Genomic DNA, 23,652 nt, shown 5'->3' on the forward strand with positions numbered 1-23,652 from the left:
AAGCGGGGCTGCGTGGAAGCGGGGCTGCGTGGAAGCGGGGCTGCGTGAGCAGTGTGTGTGCCGGGATTTGGGAGTGGGAAAGAAGCCTCGAACCGAATCAAAGAGGCGGGAAGATTTGTGCCAGAACGATTCGCCAAATACACAGCGCGGCTCCTAGAAGCATGTTTTACCTCTCTTTCTGTAACACTGAGCAAGGATGCTCTGTAGATAACAATTTTACATCATCATATTCATGACCACGTTCAGTTATCATTGAAACACAGCAGATCTTCTACATTGTTTCAGGTAACAGCCCTCAGCACATCGAGGCTGTGCTGTTAGAAGTTAACCCCGACTATTGGAACACGAGTTCACCCACCTGGGCACACCTCAGGCCATTGTTTGCTCCTTGGTGCCGTCAGCTCAAAGCAGAGCTCACAGCTGCAGAGCCCTGCCTGCTTCGTGGCACTTCTACAGCTACCATTGCTGCTTCTGATAACTCCAGCTGGGTTCAAGCATTCTTCTTCCTCCTAAACCTTTTCCGCCCCCCACATGAAGGAGTTCAGGCAGAGCAGTTCTATCCAGCATTTTGATTCCTTCTTAATATTTGCGTATTCTTGACATGATTTTCTGTTCATAAGAATAGAAGCGAGCACTGCAAGCATAGATTGGCATTCCATTAATTCAACCATTTGAATGAAGTCATTGTTTTTTCCTCATTAGACTTGAGCTGAGGTTTCTGAAAACTTGTTCTACCATTTATGGGGATCTTTCGCATCAGAAAAATTGTCAGCACTGTTTGTTTATATTTAATCACTGATTTTCTTTCTCTCTTTTCCCCCCTATCCTAAACATTTAAGTTTGATTTTAGTTTCTTTCTGAAGTGGTCAGGTCACTGAAGATGTTTAAGCAATGCAAGTAGTTTTCCCTTCTTTTGGCTTTAAAAAGATTTAGCAAGTTTGGTCAGTGGGACAAAACAGCCATTTTAGAGCATACACTATTGCAGTGCCATAATGGGATGATAATAACAAGGTGGCAAAGCCTTTACCTACAGCAAACAAGAGCGGGCCTAAATACAACAACCACAGATACAGAAACAAAGAAAAAGAGCTGCTTACCTTTAGGAGATTTCAGGTAGTAGGGATCTCCAGTAAGTGATGCTCTCACCTTCACTGCCAACCCATAAATGAGGTCTGAGAAGGGGTGGATCCTGGCTCTACCCTTCCAGCCACTCAGATGCATTGCACACACCTGAGCTCCCCTGGGTTGGCCCTGCCTTTCCACCAGGAGCTCAATCACTGCTTCAGGCCCTGACTCAGCACTGCCACAGCCATAAAATCAGAGTGCCTTCAAACTGATTCAAGTAGGAGTTACTTTTTTTTTTTTTTTTTTTTTTTTTTTTTTTGGAGGGTGCATAAAGAATATTTAGTGAAGGCTCTGAAGTCAGCACTGGAGATTATGAGATTATTTAACACTAGAAATAATCAGATGGTCATCAAAAGTTTTACCTTTTCAACACAGCTCTGTTTCTTTCATGTATGGGTTAAGTTACCCCCAGGTTTCAAAGGTCACAGAGCATACTCCTGAGGCTTGTTTTTAGAGGCTGTGCCTGCATTGGGCAGAGCACATTTGCTTGGACTGCTGCCATTTTGTAATTGAAGTCAGATCTGTCCTGTGAAAAGACCAGAAGGAGACACCACCTCATAGAGGCTCTGGCAAGTGAGGCCCCTTCAAAGGTACGATATTGTGCTTTCTTCAGACTAAAGTGGGTCAGTCATGGCTTAAAGCTGCTGTGATTCTGGATGAGTTCTTCCTTAGGAAAAATGATTTCTTTTTTTCCCTTCCTTTCCTGAGCTCCCTTTAAATGACACCTTTTGATTTCTGAAAATAGCTTCCCAGTTGCTGCCATTTGTCACAATGTGATTCTAGGTGGCCAAAACTGAAGGAGAATAGATCTTGTTTAAGGAAACTATCAGGGTTTTGATATATATATATATATATTTTTATTAGCACTTGTTTTCACCTTTGCTGCCTTTAGTGCACTTCTGACATTACTGACCTCCTTTTTTCCCCTGAAATCCTCCTAGCTTTTACAGGATAACACTCAGCTTTTGTTTTAAGGGGAATGTTTTTCTTAACAGATGTATGCGATTTATTTTACATGAAGCCTTTCCAACAGTTTCCAGTCATCTGTATTTGGTTTTCTATTATCAGTGATATTTTTTCTGCTCTCTAACAATCTGTAAGTTCCAATCCTGTGTCTTGGGATGAAGAACTGAGAATTTCAGGAGTTCATTTGAACCAACAATGAGTAGCAGCTTCTCTCCTGCAGATAACTTTATATCATTCTTAATGGCAGTGTTTGTAAATAACAGATCCTTGCTTTTTTTCAATGCCAAACTTTTGAACCTGAGAGCAAAGGAAAACCTGTTGCTTTTGGTTTGAAGTGTTGAAGGAATTCTTTACTCTTTACCAAGCAGTTCAGCTGTAGGTTCTCCTCTTTCTTTTCTCCTTTTAGCTTGACTGAGCTTTATTTGTTCTGGGGCTCTTTTATGGAGCTGTTTGAGCACCTTCCATGACAGATACCTACAGCTGTATGACCTAATTAAGATCTACCTTTGATTAGCTGTTCCTTCTCACTCCTGCTCTTCATCCAGTCTTCCTCATCCTCTGCTTCCCCTCCCTTTACACACAGGGAGTGATCTGTTGTTTCAAACCACAGAACTGGGTTGTAGCTGCCGATTTGCTGCAACCTTCAGGCAGAGATTGGCAAATCTGCCCCATTCCCGTGTGTGATATGAACAAAAAGAAGAGGAAGAAAAGCAGTAAAAGACTTACAAAGATTTTCAAACAGAGAAGATTAAATGCAGACCTTTTCTGTTCAGAAAGGAGATGAACAATGAGCAATATGAGTAAGGAATAAGGCAGGCAGAACTGATTCACACTGATGAGTGATGGATGCCACATCACCAAAATGCAGTTGGCTTTTAGCTGATGGGCACGGGGGTCCTTTTCCACCAGCCCCTGTGACAGAGTTGGTGTGAATTCAGTCTGCACTTTGCCAAAGAACAGGAAGGAACCACGCTGAAATCAAACACGGGAGCCTCTCTCACCTCCTGCTGTGGTTCAGTGAGGACAAGAGTCACAAAAGCTCCTGGTCAGCTTCTCGTCTGCTCTGTGCTGCTGTCTGCATTTTGCCAAAATCTGAAGCAGTGTTGGTCAGGGCCAGGTTTTAAATGTGCCCAGTTTCAGTTGGGCTTCGTAAAGGAGCTGCCACCCTTCCTGTCAGCTCCTGCTTTGGAAATAATTAAAGGTCTTAAAAGGGAGCTGAATATTTTTGACTCCAGGATGGCCCTGTAGGGCACACTGGTCAATGTCAGCACCTGCTGTCCCTGCCCACCTCTTGTCTTCTGAATCTCAAGAGACCCTTCAGAGCAAAAAAGGACAATTTGAAGAGGCAGCTGCTTTAAATGCTTTAAGCAGCACCTCCTGCTTATCCAGCCTAAAGAAGGGCAGTGACCTTATGTCTTCACAGCTCTTTTCCGAGGATTCTTTTGTGCACTCTTCTCATTTTAAATCTGCCTTCTCCTGTAAATCAATACAAAATAGCCACAGTGCGTGCACACTGAACACCAAGAGGTGAAGAAATAAGATGCTGAACAGCTGGGTGATGTGCTTGTGCACTGCCTTTCAGTGGGATGAATTTCATCCCCCTTCTGGGTTTCTGATTTCCACTTTGGGCACATCCCTGTGCCCAAGGGAGCCCACGGCCTGGATATCTGCACTGTTACACAGTGAAGTGCTTTGTAGAGATGCATGAGTTAGCTTGGGAGTGGGAAGCTCCATAGTAGCACGAGAAAAGCTGTGTACTAGTTTGATGGTTTTTGTTTTAGGCCTCATCATGCCTATTTAGAGCTAGCTTAGCTGTCTTTCTTATTTTACACTGCTCTAGCTATACCTCTGGAAATACTTGATAGTTCCTTACTGGTTCAGCAACGTAGCTTTCTTTATAACAGTCAGAAGCACGCAGAGATATATCCCAGCCCTGGAGAGCTTTAAATCTGAGTACACAGTTGTACAAGGAGGGAATTCAAGGCAAAACAGAAAAGCCTGTGGAAACAGCATCTGTGGATCCAGGTTTGTTGCATGACAAGGTCCAACTTACAGGATCCAACAGCAAACGTCCTGCTGAAAGACCATAAGCCAGCTGAAAGACCTTGTAATGGAAGTGAACACATGTTCATATTTGTATTGCTGTAATTGGGTACTGATGTGATCTTCTGAAAGTCTAGCCTCTAGGCCATGCGTCCAACCTGCTTGATTTATGTTTTAATAAAAGGAATATTTTAAAAAGGTTTTGTTACTTACATACATTAACTACATTACCTACTTCATGCAATTCTTCTTCCCTCAGTGCAGCCCAGGCAAACCATTGGACAGCCATGCTCTAGATGCAGGGCTGAGGAAATCAGTTGAAAACGAATGGGATTTGGTTTATTGGTGGTGTGAAGCAGGGCTAGGTGAAAGCATTTCCCTAGTTTTCGAGCCTCTGCTCATTCTCTTATTGGTAAAACAGTCCGTTTCCTTCACCTAGGAAGGCTGTTCAGAAAGGAAGACTCATGGACCTCACATCCACTGTCATCATCCCGCTGCTTTTTGGCAGCCTGGGGATCTTCTCCCTTTTCCGGCTGCTGCAGTGGATGCGGATGCGCGCTTACCTCCGAGGAGCAGTGGTGGTGGTCACAGGGGCCACCTCTGGCCTGGGGAAAGGTAGGTATGGACAGCAGGGTGCCAGAGGGACAGGGAGCTGTGGGAGGGTCCTGCTGGAATAGAGCAGCACTGAGTTCCTTTAGTTTTGAGCTGGTACAGCTGTGGCAGTCACAACCAGCCACTGCAAATTCTGGTGCAAAAAAAGTCCCAGCATTTGTAGAGGAGAAATTCTGACCACGCTGCATAAAGCAGAACCATCAAAGTAAGAAGTGAGCTGTGCCTCTTTGTGCATCCAGGGGCCTTTTCTGTAAATGTTGAAAAAGCCAAGAAGTCAGACTGTTTCTCTAAATCTTCTCAGGAATTAGCATTCTGCACTTGCTGTTGCATTTTGGGATTCCCTGTCATCTTTTTCCCTCATCTCCAAGTTAATGCACCTTTTCTCTTCTGGTATAAATCCATCTACTTAATTTAAAAACTCTTGGCAATATTAATTCAACCTTTTTCCAAATAACCCCCCCCCCCCCCTTTTTTTTTTTTCCCAAAAAAAAAACACTTTTTTTTTTGTGTGAGTGGATACATTTCTAACTCTGCTTTAATTTAAATAGAATAATTGCTTTAAAAAGCTTCTTGAAGGGAAGAAAGCACTCTGCTATCAAGGCCTTTCATTAGGATGAGTACACCTAGAGAACAAGCAGAGCTTAAATTGAAGCTGCATTTGCTTGTGAGTTTGTCCTTAAGGACAAAGGTGTAACTGAATGGCGAGGAGATGGAATTGATTTCTCTGCCTGTCAGAACCAAAAGGCTGAGAGCAGAAAGATGATTTTTATTTCTCATCCAAATAGCTGGTATCCCAAGGCAGTACCTCAAGGGAGACCTTCCAGCTGTGATACGCTGTGCAGACGAAGTGTTGCTGGCTGTTCCTTTCCACTCTTCTCCTCAGGGATAACAAACCACTGCCCTTGACCCTTGCTAGCTAAAGGGTTTCAGCCTATGAGATGTCGCATGGATCTGCTGTTTGTCTCTGGCATTCAGATGCCCACTTTTTCTCTTTTTCTTGCTTCTTCCAAAGAATGTGCAAAGGCCTTCCATGCAGCTGGCTCCAGGCTGGTGCTCTGCGGCAGAGACAGTGAGAAACTCAAAGACCTGGCACAGGAACTTTCTGCCATGACCGATCACCGAAAGAACGTAAGCGCGTGAGGAGGAAAGGCTCGCTGTCCCACGCAGCTGGGATGGGTATCTGTGCTAGCACAGAAGTTAGAACTGCTCGTGTGCTGTTCTGTTGAGCAATAGGTTGTGGTTGGGGAGAGATACTGCTATAGGAGTGCTTTGAGCTGACATGTCGAGTTTGCAGAAAGCCTACACAAATAAGCCAGCTGAAGGACCCTTGTCTTGTGAGCAGAGTCCCCCAGCCCCACTGCATCTGTACGCTATGCTGTCACTTCTCAAGGTTTGCTGTGTCTTTGCTCTTGTTTCTGAAGTCTAGCTCTGCTGGCTGTGGATAAGAAAGATACTGCTGGCTTCTGAAGTAAGCAGGAATTGCATTTTTTTACTGCGTTAGGTACAGTTTCTTAGGTAACGCAACAACAAACTGTGCACCTGAGGAAGATCTCACTTGCCCTTTTCCTCTGTCTGGTGTGAGGAACAGGCCAGGAGAGCAGGAAGAGACCAGAGTACAAGCTGCTTCTGTCATGTATTCCTGTGCAGTACCCAGCACACTGATTGAAGGAGGCTTGGACAGCCTTCTCTCTGAGTCACAAACGTGAGCACATTTAGCACGCCCTCAATGGTCTCCTGGCTGACTTTTGTTTTTCAGATGCACAAACCTCACACTGTGGTGTTTGACCTCTCGGACACTAAAACCATTCTAAGTGCTGCTGTAGAGATTCTGAAGTACCTGGGTCACGTGGACATACTGATCAACAATGCAGGCATCAGTTACCGAGGCACAATTGTAGAGACAGGTCTGGATGTGGACAAGAAAGTGATGGAAACCAATTATTTTGGTCCCATAGCCCTCACCAAAGGTACCTGTCATTCACATTATAGGGGCACAGTGGCTTGTACCTTATGAAAGCAAACACAACTAAGAACAGCTTAACTGCTAATTGTATTTGGTGGAATACAGTATGAGGGGAGGAGAGTTTTGTTCTATGGGCACATATGATGTTGATATGTGAGTATGACTGTATGGGAGGTACAGGATTAGAGATGATACCTTGCTTAAAACACCTCCTGACTTGAGTCTGGAAGGAACTTTGGCTGGTCTGTCTACTCTGATGAAATCCTGAAGGAATGGAGTTTGGGTTCAAGGTGAGGCTGTAAGCTTTCCTAGAAGGCTTCCCTGGTTGTATAGAAGGTTCAACCTGGAGGGTGTCAGCTGTAAGAACTCTAAAGATGCACTGGTGGCAGGAGAGAGCAAGTTCTCTTCACCATAGCAACTGTAAGGCCTTTGTGCAACCTCACTGGCAATGAGTCACCTAATAATGGGAATGGCCCAGTTTCAGTTACAAGTATCCCAAGCACCATGCCTTGCCCAACCCCTGCCCTGAACGAGGATCTTGTCATGCACTCACTGAGGCTTCTCTGAAGCACTGCTCTGAAAGCATACATTCTCAAAGGCAGTAATGGTCAGACTGTTACTCTTTTTTGTCTCTTGCCAGCACTTCTCCCTTCCATGATCAAGAGGAGACAAGGCCATATTGTGGCCATCAGCAGTGTTCAAGGCAAAATAAGCATTCCTTTCAGATCAGCATGTAAGTACCTCCACAGAAGATGGGAAAGGCATGTTTGGGGCACCAGGCTGAATGAAAGATTGCACATTTAGTTCTCCATGCAGCTGGCTGTGTGCAGGGAAGGCAGGGCTGTGAATCTGTGTGGTGACCACACTAAGAAACCTGTGGCAGCTGTTGAGGAAGGCACAAACAGATGTTTTGAAGATGGGAGAGGAGAATAAGGCATGTGATTTTTTTCTTAGAATTTTAGTCTTGCAAACTGTTTCATATTCCTACCTTAATATTTGGGAGTCCTGTATATTTTCTATTTTTCTATCCCTTGGGAGTAATTAGTTTGCTAATTTTATTGCATTTTTTCCTTGTTATTTGTCTGATTAATTTCCTATAAAAAAAGTAAGAACTTTTTGGCTTACATTATGAAGTGCCGTGGTACAATTGATAGCAAAAGGAAAACTTAAACAGTTACCTTGGACCCAGAAAGATTTGCACACTAAATCAGATATACCAATGAACAACATTGGTGAGATTACTGGAAGAAGTCTTGGAAAAGTTAGAGGATCTAAGAGAACAGTATTTGGCATAAAAGCACCTGTAAATCACTGAAAATAAACAGGAAGAAGAAAACATGCAGTGGAGATGGTATGCATGTGGTAGAGCATGGTGTTGAGTGAAGGAGAGCTTGGAATGTCTGGCCATCATGGCTTGCAGATGATGTGGGTATGATTGCAGCAAGATGCGTGTTCTGAAGAGCTTCCAGAATGCTGCACACTGACCAGAGCCGTGTGGCTCAAGCTGCATGAAGCTCAGCTTTGCTTACAGGTCCTCAGAGCGTGTACTGAGCTGTGTGCTGCTGCTGTCATCCCTGAACCATGCTGAGGTGATGGCTGTCACAGCAGTGTCAACCAAGTGCATGTGGAAAGCAAGCAGGCAAAAGGAGTAGTTCATGCATTGAACAGGAAAATCCTACCCTAGGGCACGCTATGTGCTGTGTGATCAGGTGTGCAGCCAAGTTCTGAAGTCCTTAATGCTTAGTGCACACAGGGCATCGTGTTCCCTCAGCCTCAGTCAGTCTTACCCAGTGCCTCCCAAGACAGCCTTCATGTTTCTTCTATCGTGAGTGGGAGGCCCCCACTTGTGTTCACTCTGTAGTGGCTTTGGCATGGCTGTGAGATATTAAGTTCAGAATTCTAGCCAGTTTCCAACTTAAGTATTTACATTTTGCCTACCTGAATTGCCCCTTAATTCCACTGCCTCTTGTGCCATTCACTAAGAACAATCAAAAGCTAGCAGACAGCTGCTGAGTTCTTGCTGAGAGGTGGCTGCATTCTGGTGAAAAGCCCACTTGGGGATAAACTGTTCTCCAGCTCTGCTCTTAGTGCACAGCCTTTGTCCTGTTTTTCAGATGCTGCCTCTAAGCATGCTACCCAGGCCTTCTTTGATTGCCTGCGAGCAGAGGTTGAGCAGTATGACATTGATGTGACGGTTATAAGCCCTGGATACATTCAAACAAACCTTTCTCTCAATGCTGTCACAGCAGATGGATCTCGCTATGGAGGTGAGATACAGTTTTGTGTCCTATACCTAACACGTTTCTACCTCACTGAGTTACTCCAAAAGATGCTTGCAACATATGGCCTCTGGTGGAGAGATAAGTTAGCCCTGAAGCATCAAAAGAAACCTTTGGATCTAGCCTTCCTAATCAGCAACCACCAGGGTCGCTGAGTTTAAGGTAATTTTATAGGGCAGATCAATCTAAGCATTGTCTTTGAAGGACTCTGCCACTGTTCCTGAAGCTTGAGATTTCAGTGCATCTGGAATCAGCAGTCAGAGAAGGATGTATTGGAGCTTTTGGCTCCAGGCTTTAATTGTGAGATGGGCCACAAGGCTTGTGTTCTGCAGCCTGGGTGTTGGAAGGAGCACGCATTCATTTCTAGCTCAGCCATGCTTTATACCTGCCTGTGTAAAAACCAAGAAGTAGGACAGCAACCACATACAGCTACAGCGTTCCTTGGAAGGGTGTTTAAGTGTGGGCTTACCTTCCAGTGTTGATGCTTACTTGGCTTTGCTTTGGCAGTTATGGACAAGAACACTGCTGAAGGCCAGACAGCTGCAGAGGTCGCTCAGGTGGTTCTCTATGCAGTGGGGCAGAAGAAGAAGGAAGTCCTCGTGGCTGGCCTAAAGCCCTCCCTGGCTGTATACCTACGAAACCTCTTTCCCAGGCTTTTCTTCAACTTAATGGCAACTAGAGCAAAAAAGGAGAGAAAAACAAAGGACTCTTAGGGCTCAGCTCATTCGAGCAGTAACTGTAGGGAGAGAGTAACGTCCTGCAGTTTGGCTGGGACATCAGTGGAAGTGCTCCTGTGGGAAAAACCTTTCTCTAAATGCTGCAACTTACCATTGCATGGAGAGTGAGAAGCAGTGTCCCCCACGACAGGGCAGGCCCACGTGCCAGATTACAGCACCTGAACCTCCCTGAAGAAGGGTGCTTGGAACAAAGTGTGGGAGCTGAAGCTGCAAGAGAGGGTAACTGTAGGTATGTACACACTTCACAGCAGGAGAAGCCCATGTGCTGAAAGACACTTTACCTCAGGCACGCTCAGCTTTACTGGCCTGCTACAACTAAAACCCACTTGGTTTGCCTTCATGCCCCCTTTGGCCTCTGTGAAATACAGTCCCCAGCTGAGAGCTTGCATGATCAGTGTCTCCTTCCCACTCCTTCCAATCTCATCCAAAACGCATTGCTTGCAGTGGAAACTTCTGAGCCTCTGCTTGTTCATGTGCCAAACCATCTGATACGTTAAGCTAAAGCTAAGTCCAGTGCCATTTTTAAAAAGTAACTCATGTAAAATGCAGGTTTTATTTGGAAATGATGTTATCTGTCTGATTGGTACCTTACCAAGGTGTGGGGCTGTGACACTGTGCCACCTGGCACCACAGTGTTAATGCAGCACAGGTTAATGCAGGAGTAGCACCAGACAGATAAAAAATAGCAGGGCAGCTATTAGTTGATAGACACCTGGTCCTCCTGCTGGCCTAGAGCACAGAGCAGGTGTGATTCTTTAGCTGCCAGGCACACCATATTCCTGGCAAGCAGAAAGGATCTGTGTGTAGGGTGGATGACACAGGTGACAGACCCTTAGTTCTCACCTGACTTAAACCAGTCCCAGGTGTCAGTTAGGATCACATCCAGGGAGAGGAGGAGAGCTGCTTGCACAGATAGCACAGGTTACAAGGAGTTCTTCAGCCTGAAGGAATGCCATACTCCATTCTTCACCCCCTTTGCATTTCCACACTGCATACAACTTGTTCCTCCTCCCAGAGAAGATGTATCCTGTCCTGTGTGATCCCAGCAACACTAGGAAAAATAAATGGCTGCACTGGGATGGTTCAGAAGACAGAAATATATAAATTGAAAGAAAGCTTATGAGGTCCAGACCCCTGCTGCCACCTCCATGCACTTAGCAGCACTCTCCCAGTGTACTGCCTTGTATGTCCTGCCTGTGAGTGTGTATCTGATGACAAATAAATTACGTTGCCATAAACTGCATCCTGTATTCTGTTTCAGCTCCTCACTTCAGGGGTAACTTTGGAGGAAGGGAAAGCATTAAAGAATAGTTTCTGTGAGGTGTTACTGTGCCAGCAGTAGTTGCAAAACAACGTACTCCATCCCAGCCCTCTTTTCTATCACCTGCTAGTTTACAGTAGGCAGTGTAAATCCACAGAGGATTAGTGAAGTTAGAAGTCTGATACAGGAGCACGGGGTCTGCAGGACCTTCTTCATAAAGTCTATTTTTGCCCAGTAGGTTTATAGTGGATCTCTGAGAGCCTCATCTCAGATGATCACCAGAATGTGTTTAATGGCCACAGGGCCGCTGCTCGGTTTGGATGTTCTCCACCGCCGTTATGGTGGAGGCTGACAGTTTGTTGTATGAAGGCTTCGAGTTGAAATTACAAGCAGGAGCTTTCAGGTGTAGGCACTGAAGACTGGAATCTTTTTTTTTCACTGTTAAATTACAAAACCAAGGCATTACCTCCTTTCTCTCTCCACAAGGAGAGCTTCTCTAATTGTTACTCATGCTTTCCCTTTCACATTCTGCACATTTGGGTCTTTCACCTCACAGTGAAATACAGCTCTCCTGCCAGTCTTGTCCAACTGCTGTCTGCTGATGTTTCTAATCACAGTAGCTCAGGAAGGAGGAAGGGGCTGCTTTGCATTTCTGTGTTATCTCCCAGAGTGCTGACGGATATAATGCATCAGGCCTAAGGAAAGAAAAAACACATGCAGGGGAGTTATTGTAGTTACTGTACACAGAACTGCAGCAGTCAGAATACCAAGGGTGTGCACATTCCCCTCTGAGAGCAGAATCCCCCTCTGCAGTGAGAGGAGTGCAATGCTCTCCATTTCAGAGCGCCTGATGGTCAAGATGGGCAGCAAAGCACGCAGGGCACTTGAAAACAAGAACCCTCATCTCCAGAACAGGATGAAAGGTGTGTTTTTAAACCAGGCCTACCTGTTGCAATAGCTGGTTTTTCACTTTTCCTCCTGCAGTAAGAGACCACAGTAAACGTGCTCATTTTTAACTGCAGAGCATTTGATGCAAGTCGTGCTCTTAAAGAGCCTCCCAAAGGTTAGTTCTTCTGTCAGTGATCATTCCAGGCAAGGGAAAGCTTGACACCACAGAAGGTGCCAGGACCGTTGGGTTTGGGTGAAGAAAGGAAGCTAACAGCCCTAACAGTTCTTCTGCAAGCACAGGAATATCTTGTGTGGCTTGGACAAGGATACTTGGGGACCTTCTGCAGCAATACAATACATACTGGCTGCAGCAGATCCATCGCTAGCTTAAAATTATCCAAAAGATAGACAGGATTTTAGGAACAAGCAACATCAGAACCTGAAAAGCAGCCTGCCAGCAGTCTCAGGCTAACTGTAGAAAGATGAAGTAATTGCATTTCTTCCTCTCCTCTCTGCCAAGGCAACTGTATGTTGTTGCTATAAATAGAGACGGTCTGGATCTCAGCTTCTTTTAACCTTGGAGGGGAGGCATCCACTGCACCAGCAAAAGAGGCCAAGGTTTGAAACACAGAAAACTCCTGATGCCACAGCAATTCCCTCTAACCTACGTGCCTGCTCAGGTGTGGCTGCAGCCTGGAAGTGAGGGGGACAATCACTGCCTGCTGCTGTGATTTGAAAAGAGAAATGAATTTGGTTTCTGATCTCACGAGTCTCTCTTCCAAGGTCAGCGCTTCAGATGCTGCGATCAGACTGCAAATACTATTTCATTAAGCAGCACACCTGTATGCAGGCAGGTTTTATTACAGGCCTTTGCTGCTGTATTCAGATCGTAACCCTTGAAGCTGTGCTAAGCTGTCATTATAGAACTAGGCCACACCTCTTTTCCATCTGGTAGGAGGATAGAAAGCAAGCTCCTGTCTTTAACAAGCAAGTGGCAGATGTTGTAAAATAGTAATGCTTTCCCTTCTTAGAGCTAGAAGTTAAATTCATGCAGTAGACTGAATTCTAGAATTTCAGATAACACAGTGGCAAGATACAGTCATCTAGATGCCTTGAAGCAGCTCCATTAGTTCACGTTCCAAGCTGGACCAGTGGAATTGTGTGGTCAGGGCACAGCTGTCCAAGTGGCAGTGAAAAAGCACAGATACGACAGCTGGGCTCCCACCTTGGCATCCTGAGCTGCATTTGGTACAGCAAACTTCAATGGAGATGCATCCACGTTAGGAAGAACTCGTACAGCAATTTAGTGTAATGTGCTTCTAGGTGGAAACTGTGTTGAGATCATCATTGTGCGAAGGAATAACAGCTGGAGGAGGGCAGGGCAGCAGAGGGTTTGGCTATTTCTAGCACCCAGCATCCACAGTTACGTGACTACCAAAAAGACAGCAACACCAGCCTGATTCGTGCACCTTCTTTCAAGAAACACAACCAGTCAAGCAAGAAAAAAAGCACCACCACACTCCAACAATTCCTTCAACAGACAACTTGGATGCTGCTGCCAGGTCTGGGTGTGGGCACGAGGATGTAATCATCACCACAGCAGCACCCAAAAGGGAGCTATCTTAACAGTAATGAGAGTGCAAAATCATTTGAAATTCTCATCCTTTAATGGTCAATGATAACGTCTGGCTGGTTCTGTGTAATACAATTAAACAATATACTTAAATGTTTCAAAAAAAGAAAAAAAAAAAAAAACTTTCACCCTCCCCTCCCTCTTTATCTTTCTTTCATTGACACTCCACTGCTGGACTGGACTCCCCATGGCTAACATACAGCTCTCAAGTCACCACACATCCAAATCTTAAGTGTAACGAAGAACTGAAAAACCTCGGTGCACCAGTGATGTGTTATTTTAAAAATAACAGCTCTATTAAACCAACTCCTTGCCAGTCTCCACTGCTTCTCAAAGAGGAAAAACAAAATGTTACTGTGGGAGTCTTAATACACTTGTCTCTGTAGGCTTCTCTCTTCCCCGCCGCAGTCATACAGCGTAGAGTTCATAGATCTTCTTTACACAGTACACCAGGGCAGCCAGTGCTATCGTGTTGTGCAGTCTCTTTCTGTGCAGGTCGTCCTTCCTCACCAGCACCACCGGAGTGGAGGAGGTGAGCGTATGCAAGGGCAGGCGGGAGAGTTTATAGGCGTCATACTCTACTTGGTACTTGCAACAAGGATCGAACTGCCACGAGATGCCATAAAGGGTGCAGCAAGCCATGCTCAGCACGCCAGCGGGCAGCGAGATGTAGTGAGAATAATCTACTGGAAGTGCCAAAGGGGTGAAGAGGCAGGTGGTGCCCGCCAGCACGGCCGTCTTGTGCAGGCAGTTCCCCACGGTGATCCAGCGGGCCGTCTCGTCCCCGATGCGGGTGGGCTCTATCACGATGTATTTGTACTGCGCTTCCAGGGCCTGCTCCAGCTCGTACTCAAACTGGTCCTGAGCATTCTCTCCGTTGTAGATCTCGTGCACGATGTAACAGTCTGTGGAGGACAAGGTGACCCTGTCAACAGGAAGAACAGAGTTAAGACTGCAGCACTTGAAGGCAGATTTTTCACCCACGTGGCTGCAAGAGCTCGAGAGAAGAGCACCTGAAGTCAGGGCAGCCCCTCAAGGCCATTCAGGCACTGCAGCTTTTTCAAATCAAGATTAGTTTCACATCGGCTAATTATGCTTTTTGCATAGGAAGTCATCCCAAACTGAGGCAATTAACTTTTCCTAACATCTTCCTAACTTGGAGAAACAGAACATTTTGAGAAAGCAGGAATTTGACAGCAGTCCTGAATCAGTTCCTCATGCAGTTTCTCTAGAGGTGCTGGACATGCTACACCTTGACCACGCAGCATGAATGAATGAAATCACAACAAACAGCTCATTCACCAGGAAGGCAAATTGTACTGTGAGATTTTGAGAAGAAGCATTTTCATGTGAAAGTGGCCTCTCCAGAATAATCACCTCCTGGCCACAAAGACAGTTTGCTCTTCAGTCCTTCACAGTAAGTTCAGCCTACAGAGGCGATGAGGGCTGAGAAACGCTGCTGGAAGTAGAGGTGCAAGAGGCAGCAGGGCACAGCAGTCCATTTGTTACAGAACATTCCCTCTGATCAACCAGGGAGCAGCAAGCAAACGTTTCTTTAATTTCCAAACCAAGGTAGGATTTAACAGCAAAGAAAAAGCTGCTTGCTTTACCCTGGAACAGGCTCCCTGCCAACAGCAGATCCACAAAACCTCCACATCCACCATTTGAGTGCCAGCTCTTAGCTACCAAAAAACTGCATGAATTTCCACTTCCACCTTCTTCATACACATCACCTTAGCTATGTTAATGTAACAGACAGCTGAGAAATGAGATTACAACTGTTTACCTGCACTGAGAAAGGGTAAAAACCCACCCCACTGGAATGTGGGAAAATCCTCCCCTCTGAGAACTGGTAACTATTTGACACACGTGTGTTAACCAGAACAAAACTGAGCACGTGGCCTCTCAAGGATAAAGAGAACCAGCAGATTCCTCCTTCGGGAGGAGAGCGAACTGCACACAGGCTTGACCTCATCACAGCAGACAAAACAGCCTCATCCCAACGCATTCAGATCCTCCTCGTGCTGGGAGGCAAGAGGGCTGAAGCGGAGAATTAAGCTGGCACTTTGGGCTCCATTGGCACAATGGTACTTGTGTGCATGCACTGGAAAATAATGGAGAGAAAACACACATTTGCAAGCTGCTGTGGTACCAGACATTGCCCTTAATGTGCAGCTCTGCTCACCCTGCAGAGGGTATCATGCAGTGACCGTCTGTAATCAAGTATATTGTTAAATTACAAGCCACTGCCAGAAGTGGCTGCTATTGTGAACAGTGGCAAACACGTCAAACAGCAGGAGATCAGATGAACCAGCTTCTCTCAGAGCAGAATAATAAGCAGTTTTCAGAGTCTGGCTGGTATTAACAAAAACCACAAGGAAAACTCTGCTTACAAGCTAGTTATTGAGCTCTCTGCAGTGCTTTTCCCCCTAGGCCCGTTCACAGGTAGAGAGGGAAATAAAAGTCCACCTGAATGCTGAATATGGCAGGGACTGCTGTAAGGCCATCATCTTGTCAGAGCTCGCTTGGGTTTTTAAGGTAACCTTTCCAGGAGGAGCTACATTCTGTAGGTGACAACTCTTTCAGCACAGGATGCAATGAACTCTTGTGAATTGGCAAGAATTTAAAGAGAGTAATTAAAGGGCAGAGTCTGTTGAAAATTTTAATGGAATTCTACATCTCTAGCATGGCTAAGTACCAGCTAACATGCAGAACGTTCTCTGTGTAAGGCAGAATTAGTTAAGCAGGTGTTGCACTAACATGTTAGGGACACAGCTGAAAATGGTCTCTGCCAGGGACTTTTTTCTTGACCAGAACTATTCCAAGTGCAGCTTCAGCCAAATGAAAAATCCCACTTTCATTTCAGAAGACACACTGAGGGTTAAGGCGGCTCTGCGGAACAGCACCACTACGTGCAACCGCTTGGGAAGGAAGAAAGGCTGAGCTGAGCTCCCAGCTCTAGCAATGACACCATGGAGGACTTCTAGAGCATCTCAGCACCGTCAGGGTGGCACTGCCCCACCAGTCATACTTCTGCTCACTCAGATCCTGCTTGTTATTCCTTCCCAACATCCCACCTTACCTTCACCACACTGCACACAAGCAGAGCCATATCACAAGCCACAGCCTCCTGCCAAAGAAAGCAGGCGCTCAGACATGAGCCAGAGGCAGCACCGACCATCTCTCCTGGAGTTCTGTGGCTTTTCAAAAATAAAGCCAAAAAATAAAAACTGTCCTTCTAAGCAAAGAGAAAAAGCAGAGCTTAAAATATTTTCTGTTGGAAAAAATCATAGGAAACTGAATTGCATAAAGATTTCATCACTACTGGCAGAATCTGCCCGCCTCACTGTGCTTCTTCTCCAGAACAGCCCCAACACTGGAACAAATTTCTACCGTGGTGCTGGAGTCACAACAGACAAGGTGGACCATCAAGAAATAAAGAGCAAAGAAGGAAAAATTAGTCAGCAATGCAAGAGCAGGGTCTCCACTTCTGTAACAGAACTGGTGGGACAGTGCATATTATTTCTAATAAGAACTGGTTGCCCCGGAGGAAGGAAAGCTGAAATCCCAATGCAGCTGAGATGCATGGGCTGAATGCAGGCTTGAAACGTTTTCAGAGCTTGCTGGCATGCAGAGCAGAACCAGGGACCCCAAGCCAGATCTCTCCTGACACAGCCTTTCAGCTGAACACGGCAGTTGCACATGAACAAACCCAATCAAAGCACTTGGATTTGCTGAAATGCTGCAGGCTGCACAGTCTGCCTTCCAGTGCCTGCCATGCTGCCCCCCTCCCCACCCCCAAAGCCATGACAAAAATGCAGAACTATGCAATCCATCCAGACTGGCATCCACCAGCTGGGAAGTACTGCTCACTTTACATAGCTCCTTTTTACTTAAAAGCTTCATCAATAACCAGTGTGAGAGAGAATCGAGTCTCCAAAGTCCCAACGGTTCAGAAGCCCAGCAGACCACAACCTAAAAGCAGCCGATGATTTTATTCAATCGAATTCTTTCTAAAAGGTTGCACATGAATCCCACAAGAGCAGTTCTGGATCTTACATCCAAGTAGTTGCAGCCTCATACATTCTACTCCTGAGAAACTCAGCATGCCTGACGCCAGCTGCAAACTGCACCTCACTTTTTGCTCTGGTGGCTCCACTTTCTTTTGTTATGATCTGGTGATGTTCCCTTACTGTTATCACCCCCTACCAAGGCTGCTTGAAGATCACACTCATGTTCTGCTGCTCTCCTTGGCCTGGGTTTCAGGGCCTCCAACCATTTCAACTCCACACAATGCTCAGGGTCACGGTTAAAAACAATCTCCATCTGCACAAAGGCCGGGTGTCCCTGTGTGCAGAGGTTTTTGTTTTTAAAAGAAGGATGATCCTGACAACAGTATTGCTCACAGCACCAAACATGCATTCAGATGAACTATAAATGAAGACAAACCAGTCTGATTAGTACTTAAATAAATAAATAAGCAGGGAGAGGCTTGCAGCAGCGTGATAACACTTGTCACAAGCAGCACACGCAGAAGACCTGGAGCAGCAGAGCAATGGAGAGGCCTGATGCTGCCTGCGTGCTAACTGCAGGAAAAAGCACATTACAGATGGCCAGAGCACACCCATCTGGGGGCCATCACTAGATCTCATCTAAGTCTATGTCAAAAAAGTTGAGGCAACAAATTCATACTCAAATACACTGAGCTTCCCTCGGTCACTCAAATCCTTCTCAGAATTTCAGGTAAAAAATGAACTGTGTTTGGCTTTGAGCTGAAGCATTCCTGCTGAGACTTACAGTTGTATTTGACAACACTGTTTTTCTGCCCAAGACAGCTCCAGAGCATGGGACACACAAAGCACTAACTAATCCAAGCTGAAACACCCCAACAGTCGTTTCCCCACGATCTGCCAGTCTCAGGCCATTAACCATTGCTGTCAGGTTTCAAGGCCAATTGAACAGGCTGGTGATGGCTGCACTGAAGTGGAGGAAGAGCAGGAAAAGCACAGCAGTAATACAAGACCTCCAATCAAAGGCTGTGCCTTAAATACCAATAGGAGAGAACAGGAGAACGTAAGTGTGATCTTCGAGCAGCCTTGTCGAGGGAAGACAACATGAAGGGAAACATCACCAAACCAGAACAAAACAAACTCTAACCACCAGAGCAAGAAGAGACGTCATTTTGAAGCCAACTAATGATTAGCTAGGCTAATGGAAACAGGTCAATCATTGCTGTAAGCAAACAGAGTACCAGAAATCTGAGCAGCACAGGTAGAGAAAGGAGAGAGCTCCTGAAGGGTGCAGGGAGGCCAGCACAAGCAGCAGTGATGACATGAGAGCCTTTCTTTCTGGAGTTTGTTAGCACATCTCCAAGCAGAACAAATGGCATTTTGTCTGGTGTGCTGGCGGTCATCACACTGCATTTCACACAAAAACCCCAAGTACAATTCAGTGTCTGTTCTGTATAAAAAGTTGTTTTGCTGCACAAATTAACAATCCCCTTTAGATAGTCTCTATTAAAGAGTCTATCCAGAAGGAAGAAAAACAAATATTTAGTTGGTTCTCTTCAGGTTTTTCCCCACCACCCCCACAGAGCCAGCTGGACTTCACAGCCAACATCCTTTGAAATGAAGGTACCTACATGTAGTCCTATTGAGAAAAGCACTTTTTGACCAATTACAGACTTCTTTGTATCAATGAAGTCATTGAGGAAGGGAAACAAATTTCCACAGGCAGTCGCTGGACTTTTAAAAACGAATTTATTTACTTTTAAGTGAAAGCTGGTCAAGCCTCCTTGTAGCAGACAGTATTTTATTCTTCTGACACCACCTCCCAACACACTGATGTCTTTTAGACTAGCTGGCTGACAACTCCAAAAACACCTTGAAGCAGCTCATTTATGAGGAAAGCTGGATTAGCATACTCAGTTGAAAGGAATGCATCCTGGGACAAGAATCCTGTTAAGAAAACCATATTTGTCTTATAAAAAGCTTGTGTCATCATTTGATGTCATCGGGTCTGTCAGTGCCACCATCTCCACAACCTGCCAGCAGCCAAACAAGACCAGGAGGGGTGATGGAGAATTAATCCCTGATCCAGAGAGGCAGTGGCTCAGTCACACACATCTGCAGCTCTGCAATCACAAGGAAGGCATGCTACCTGGCTGACGTCACCCAGCACCTATTAAAAGTATCTTCTGGAAGGTCTGTATGGGATGACACTTAACAGAACCACTGACTTCTGATAAGGATTGTGTAACGTTCACACAGATCACCTGTTGCCCCATGTGTCACTTCTGTGCTCTCGTGCACTTAACCACATACTTCTCATTGTAAAAGGCATTGTATAAGGTATGCTGGAGGTTCGTGAAGTAAGTACCTCATGTTTATGAATAAGTATTTTTGATCACAAGATCAAGTGTAATCATAGCTTAAAAATCACCGCAAACCCCAGTGACATTATACTGTGGGAACACTATATAGTTCACAGACAAAGTCGTGGGGTGACAACTCACTTTTAAGCCTGCATCAATTTTCTTCCTGGTAGAATAATTTTCACTGAGGTTAAGTGCTCTTTCCCATATTTTTTCTTCACCTTCCATGGCAGAGCAGGCCTATAATCTGAGATCTCCTCACCTCATGTGTTCAGCACTGGGGCAGGCAGCTCTACCACCACACCACCGCGCTCGGCAGCATACTGAGTTGTTCATATAAGCCATGCAGAGGTAGTAATTCCACCAGCTCTTTCAATTCAATCACTTGCAAACTCCCTCAACAGAGGCAGCATTTCTGCGTTTTACGTTGGCGCTATGATTTTGAGGGCTGCTCATTGCTCTCCTCAGTTGGGAGGTTCAGCACCATCAAATACAACCCTCTTGAATTGCAGCAAGGGAACAAAACAAAGCAAAACCCACTTCATAATAAAAAACCAAAGGGATATCAGTCTCTGGGTAAAGCAGAGGGACAAAAGGAAATCTTGGGGAATGCTGCGATTCTCTGATCCTCAAAACGAGCACGCAACTGCTCTCGACTCCCAGCCGGTGACATCAGTCACCCCGGGGCAGAACAGGGAGAACGCCAACGTGAGGAAGCACGGAACTCAGCGAGGCGTTGCAAGCAGGTAACCGACCGCGAGGGCCGATTTTAAAGCGGCTCAGCGAGATCTCCCTCGGCTCCTTCCTTCCTCTTTACGCCGAGATTCCCGGAGCCCTACAGCTGTTCCCGGCATCGGAACAAGGACCGCGCTCGGGCGAGCAAAGCCCGAGCGCGTTCCCCGCAGCAGGAGGTCACCCTGGCGGCCTCTCCATGCCTTCACCAACAGCCCAGAAGGGGCCCCTCGCCCCGGCCCTCCTCCCCTCCCGGCCCGCACCGCCGCACCCCGCGGTTCCCGCACAGGGAGGGCCGCGCCGACCTTCCCCGCCCGCAGCTCCGGCCCGCCCGCAGCGCGAGGCGCCCCGGCCCGCCCTCCCCTCAGCAGGGCCGCGGCCCCCGCCCCGCTCCCCGGCCGCCCCGCGCTCTCCTCGGCGCCGCCCCCGCCCTTGCCTCAGGGTCGTGCGGAGCCCTGAGAGCCGCGGCCCGCTCCCTCCCGCTCCCCGCCCGCCCGCAGAACTCCCGGCCGCGCCTCGTCCCCCACCCCGACCGCGGACTCACCTCTCCCGGCCACCGCCGCCGCTGTTGGTGCTGCCGGGGCCAGCGCGCCTCCTTCCCCACGCCGCCATCTTGGAGACACTGGGCTCGCAAATGTCTCCGCCGCAGGGCCCGCCGCGCTGCCCCACGGGAAATGGAGTGCGCGCGGCCGCCGGAACCGCTCAGCGAGAGAGGGCGCGCCTACGCGCGGACTACAACTCCCACAGTGCCCCGCGCCGCCGCACGGCCGCGGAGGTCTCTGGGATGCGTAGTCCCTTGTGCGTGCGGAGGGGTCGGGCTGGGAGCCGCCCGGCATTCGCGCGGATCCGCGGAGCGCAGAGCAGCACCACGACCGTCGGCCGACTCCTGATCGCAACCCCCTGTGCTGACGGGAGCCATGAGGCAGTGGGAGGAGCGTCGCTACTGAGTCCCGGCCTGCACCGCGGCCCCGCCATGAGGGCAGCCGCAGGGGGGCGGCTTCGCAGTGGGGGCCTCGCTGTCCTCGCACTGCGGGGATAAGGAGAGGAGAGCGGGTGATGCGGCGCAGCACTGCCGGCTTTGCCCGAGGGGAGCTGCTATGCCTGGGCCCCAGGAGCTGCGTGGTGGCCTTCATGGCCTTCACCCGCTTATCTGGGGCCTCTTTGTGGTCCTGGTGTTGCCCTTCAGGAGCCTTTCTTCCAGAAATTGAAAAAACCAGCCGTTCTGTCAGGGACGTTGTGCTGCCATCAGTGAGAATCAAGAAGCATGAGCAGCCCTCCTCCAGCCCCAGCGCCCACCCTGCGCCATTCCCCATTCATTTCCAACATCCTACTCACTGCTTTTTCCCCAGGAGCCACCAAACCTCTGAGAAGAACGAGGAGGGAACATATCAGTGGGGCTGTGTGCGTTCAGTGACTGACAGCCTGCTTCAGAAGAGTGACATTGGCTCTGCATCTCCCTTTCCTAGAAAATGCCTCATTCTGACAACATTATTTCCAAGTGAGGTAATGTAACTAAATAGAGCAAACCCATCACTGCCTACATCTTCCCAGGCACTATGAAGCCATGCTTCCAGACTGCAGGGCCATCTTGCACTCTGCACTCTTAGCCATCATTTGGGATTCGGCTTTTGCAGTGGAGGTAAATAGCGCATTTGCATGAGCAGGAGGTGGTTGGGAAACGTTCCCAGTGCAGTGGAGCGTGCAGTGTTGCTGGGGCAGGTCGGAGCATCAGACCTTCTGGAATGTGGAATGTAAACAGAGTGTGTTACTAGCAACAGCCCAGCTTTGTGCTATAACCCCAACTACTGCACTGTCCCTGTTGAGGACTTAATGCCAAGGTCCCTCCTGCTCAAATTGCAACCCAAGGCCACGTGTCACTTGTTGTATTGGGTCAAATCATGACTGAAAAAAGCAGTGCCCCTTCTGCCCACCATTCCAGTAGCCTTGGGATTTTCAGCTTTTGCAATTCCAGTCTTGGCCTCTGTGGCTTGCACCCATCTGTAGGAAGATATGTAAATACACTGGCAGGGGGCCCGAGGGGCAGTGCTGGAGCTGCGCTTCCCAGCTAAAGGAGGGCCCAGCAGGGAAGGACCTCTGATTCACCTGCCCTGCTCTGCACGAGCAGAGTGACTCCACTAACTGGCTATTGAAATGTTTTCATGCCTATGTTTTCAAACATCTTAAACAGATGAATGCAAGCGTTCTGTGCCAGCTCAGGAGAGGCTGCATTTGCAGGATTGCTGCCGAGGGCTGTTTGACCTGAAATCTCAAGGACTGGTTTCTGTGAGCAGGGGAGGATCAAGCAGCAAAAGTGAGGAGCCGGTTGTGACCCCACTCATCCCAAGCTCTGTGCAGTCATTGCAGAGACAGCCAGCCAGCCCTCAGACCCAAAATGAAATCCACCAGCCTCAGCCTCCCTGCTCAATACCAGCTCTGAGCTAGGCTGTGAGGAAGCTGCAGTCACCTGGATGGTGGATGAAAGGACAAGTGGCTGCCCCCAGATTGCAGGGAACCAACACCAGGATGCCTTCATCCTGAACAGAGCCCTTCATCATTCTCACTACCTGGATGCAGTCACTTCTGCACAAGATCCTCCTTGCAAGGAAGGGGTTTTGGAAAGGAAGCTCAAGCAGTAGAAAGGTGACTGTTGTATAGACCAGTGTACACAGCAGTGAGTCCCCCCGTCTTCCCCTCAAAATCTGCTGCCTCCAGCCTTTTTTTCCCCACACCCTTTCCAAAGCATCAATGCACATGGTAGTTAATGGCTAGAAGATTTTGGAGTTAGAATTGTAAGATTTGTTTTCTTTGGGGTGGAGGGATACGAAAGATTGTTTTACTTTTCTAGAAAACAAATAACCAGCAGCAGCAAGGCAGCAAAAGTGACCCTGGATGTGGACTGGAAAGAAGAGCTGTCAGACAAGACCTGTGAAGCAGGCTCTGGCTGAGTGACCCAACCCAGATGACAGAGCCAGGGATGCCCAAGGTTCCCCTGATCACCTCCAGCCCAGCAAGTGCTGAACAGCAACCACTGCAGCTCAGC

At 47.4% G+C, this 23,652-nt stretch overlaps 2 protein-coding genes across 4 annotated transcripts in view; one reads left to right on the forward strand and one right to left on the reverse strand.

Annotated features, from left to right (window-relative positions):
* DHRS7B (dehydrogenase/reductase 7B) overlaps positions 1–10,968 on the forward strand; it is an 11,179-nt gene extending 211 nt beyond the window's left edge. For 2 of the 3 annotated variants that reach the window (XM_042828103.1, XM_042828105.1), the window contains exons 2-7: positions 4,574–4,749; positions 5,759–5,874; positions 6,503–6,713; positions 7,350–7,442; positions 8,824–8,976; positions 9,496–10,968. In XM_042828103.1, the coding sequence (XP_042684037.1) occupies positions 4,574–4,749; positions 5,759–5,874; positions 6,503–6,713; positions 7,350–7,442; positions 8,824–8,976; positions 9,496–9,701 (955 nt within the window). In that variant the 3' untranslated portion in view covers positions 9,702–10,968. The remainder of the gene's footprint in view (positions 1–4,573; positions 4,750–5,758; positions 5,875–6,502; positions 6,714–7,349; positions 7,443–8,823; positions 8,977–9,495) is intronic. The other variant, XM_042828104.1, reaches the window with a different exon arrangement.
* A 2,554-nt stretch (positions 10,969–13,522) lies between these two features.
* TMEM11 (transmembrane protein 11) lies at positions 13,523–21,242 on the reverse strand. Its single transcript, XM_042828004.1, has 2 exons — positions 21,157–21,242; positions 13,523–14,432 (listed from the first exon to the last, which is right to left on the reverse strand). Exons 1-2 carry the CDS (start codon positions 21,222–21,224, stop codon positions 13,916–13,918), a joined length of 585 nt encoding a protein of 194 aa, XP_042683938.1. The 5' UTR covers positions 21,225–21,242; the 3' UTR covers positions 13,523–13,915.
* Positions 21,243–23,652: the final 2,410 nt, after the last annotated feature.

Source organism: Centrocercus urophasianus, unplaced genomic scaffold (genome assembly GCF_019232065.1).
Source record: "Centrocercus urophasianus isolate 14NV4802_14NV808 unplaced genomic scaffold, USGS_Curo_1.0 seq_29, whole genome shotgun sequence".
Taxonomy (NCBI): Eukaryota; Metazoa; Chordata; class Aves; order Galliformes; family Phasianidae; genus Centrocercus; species Centrocercus urophasianus.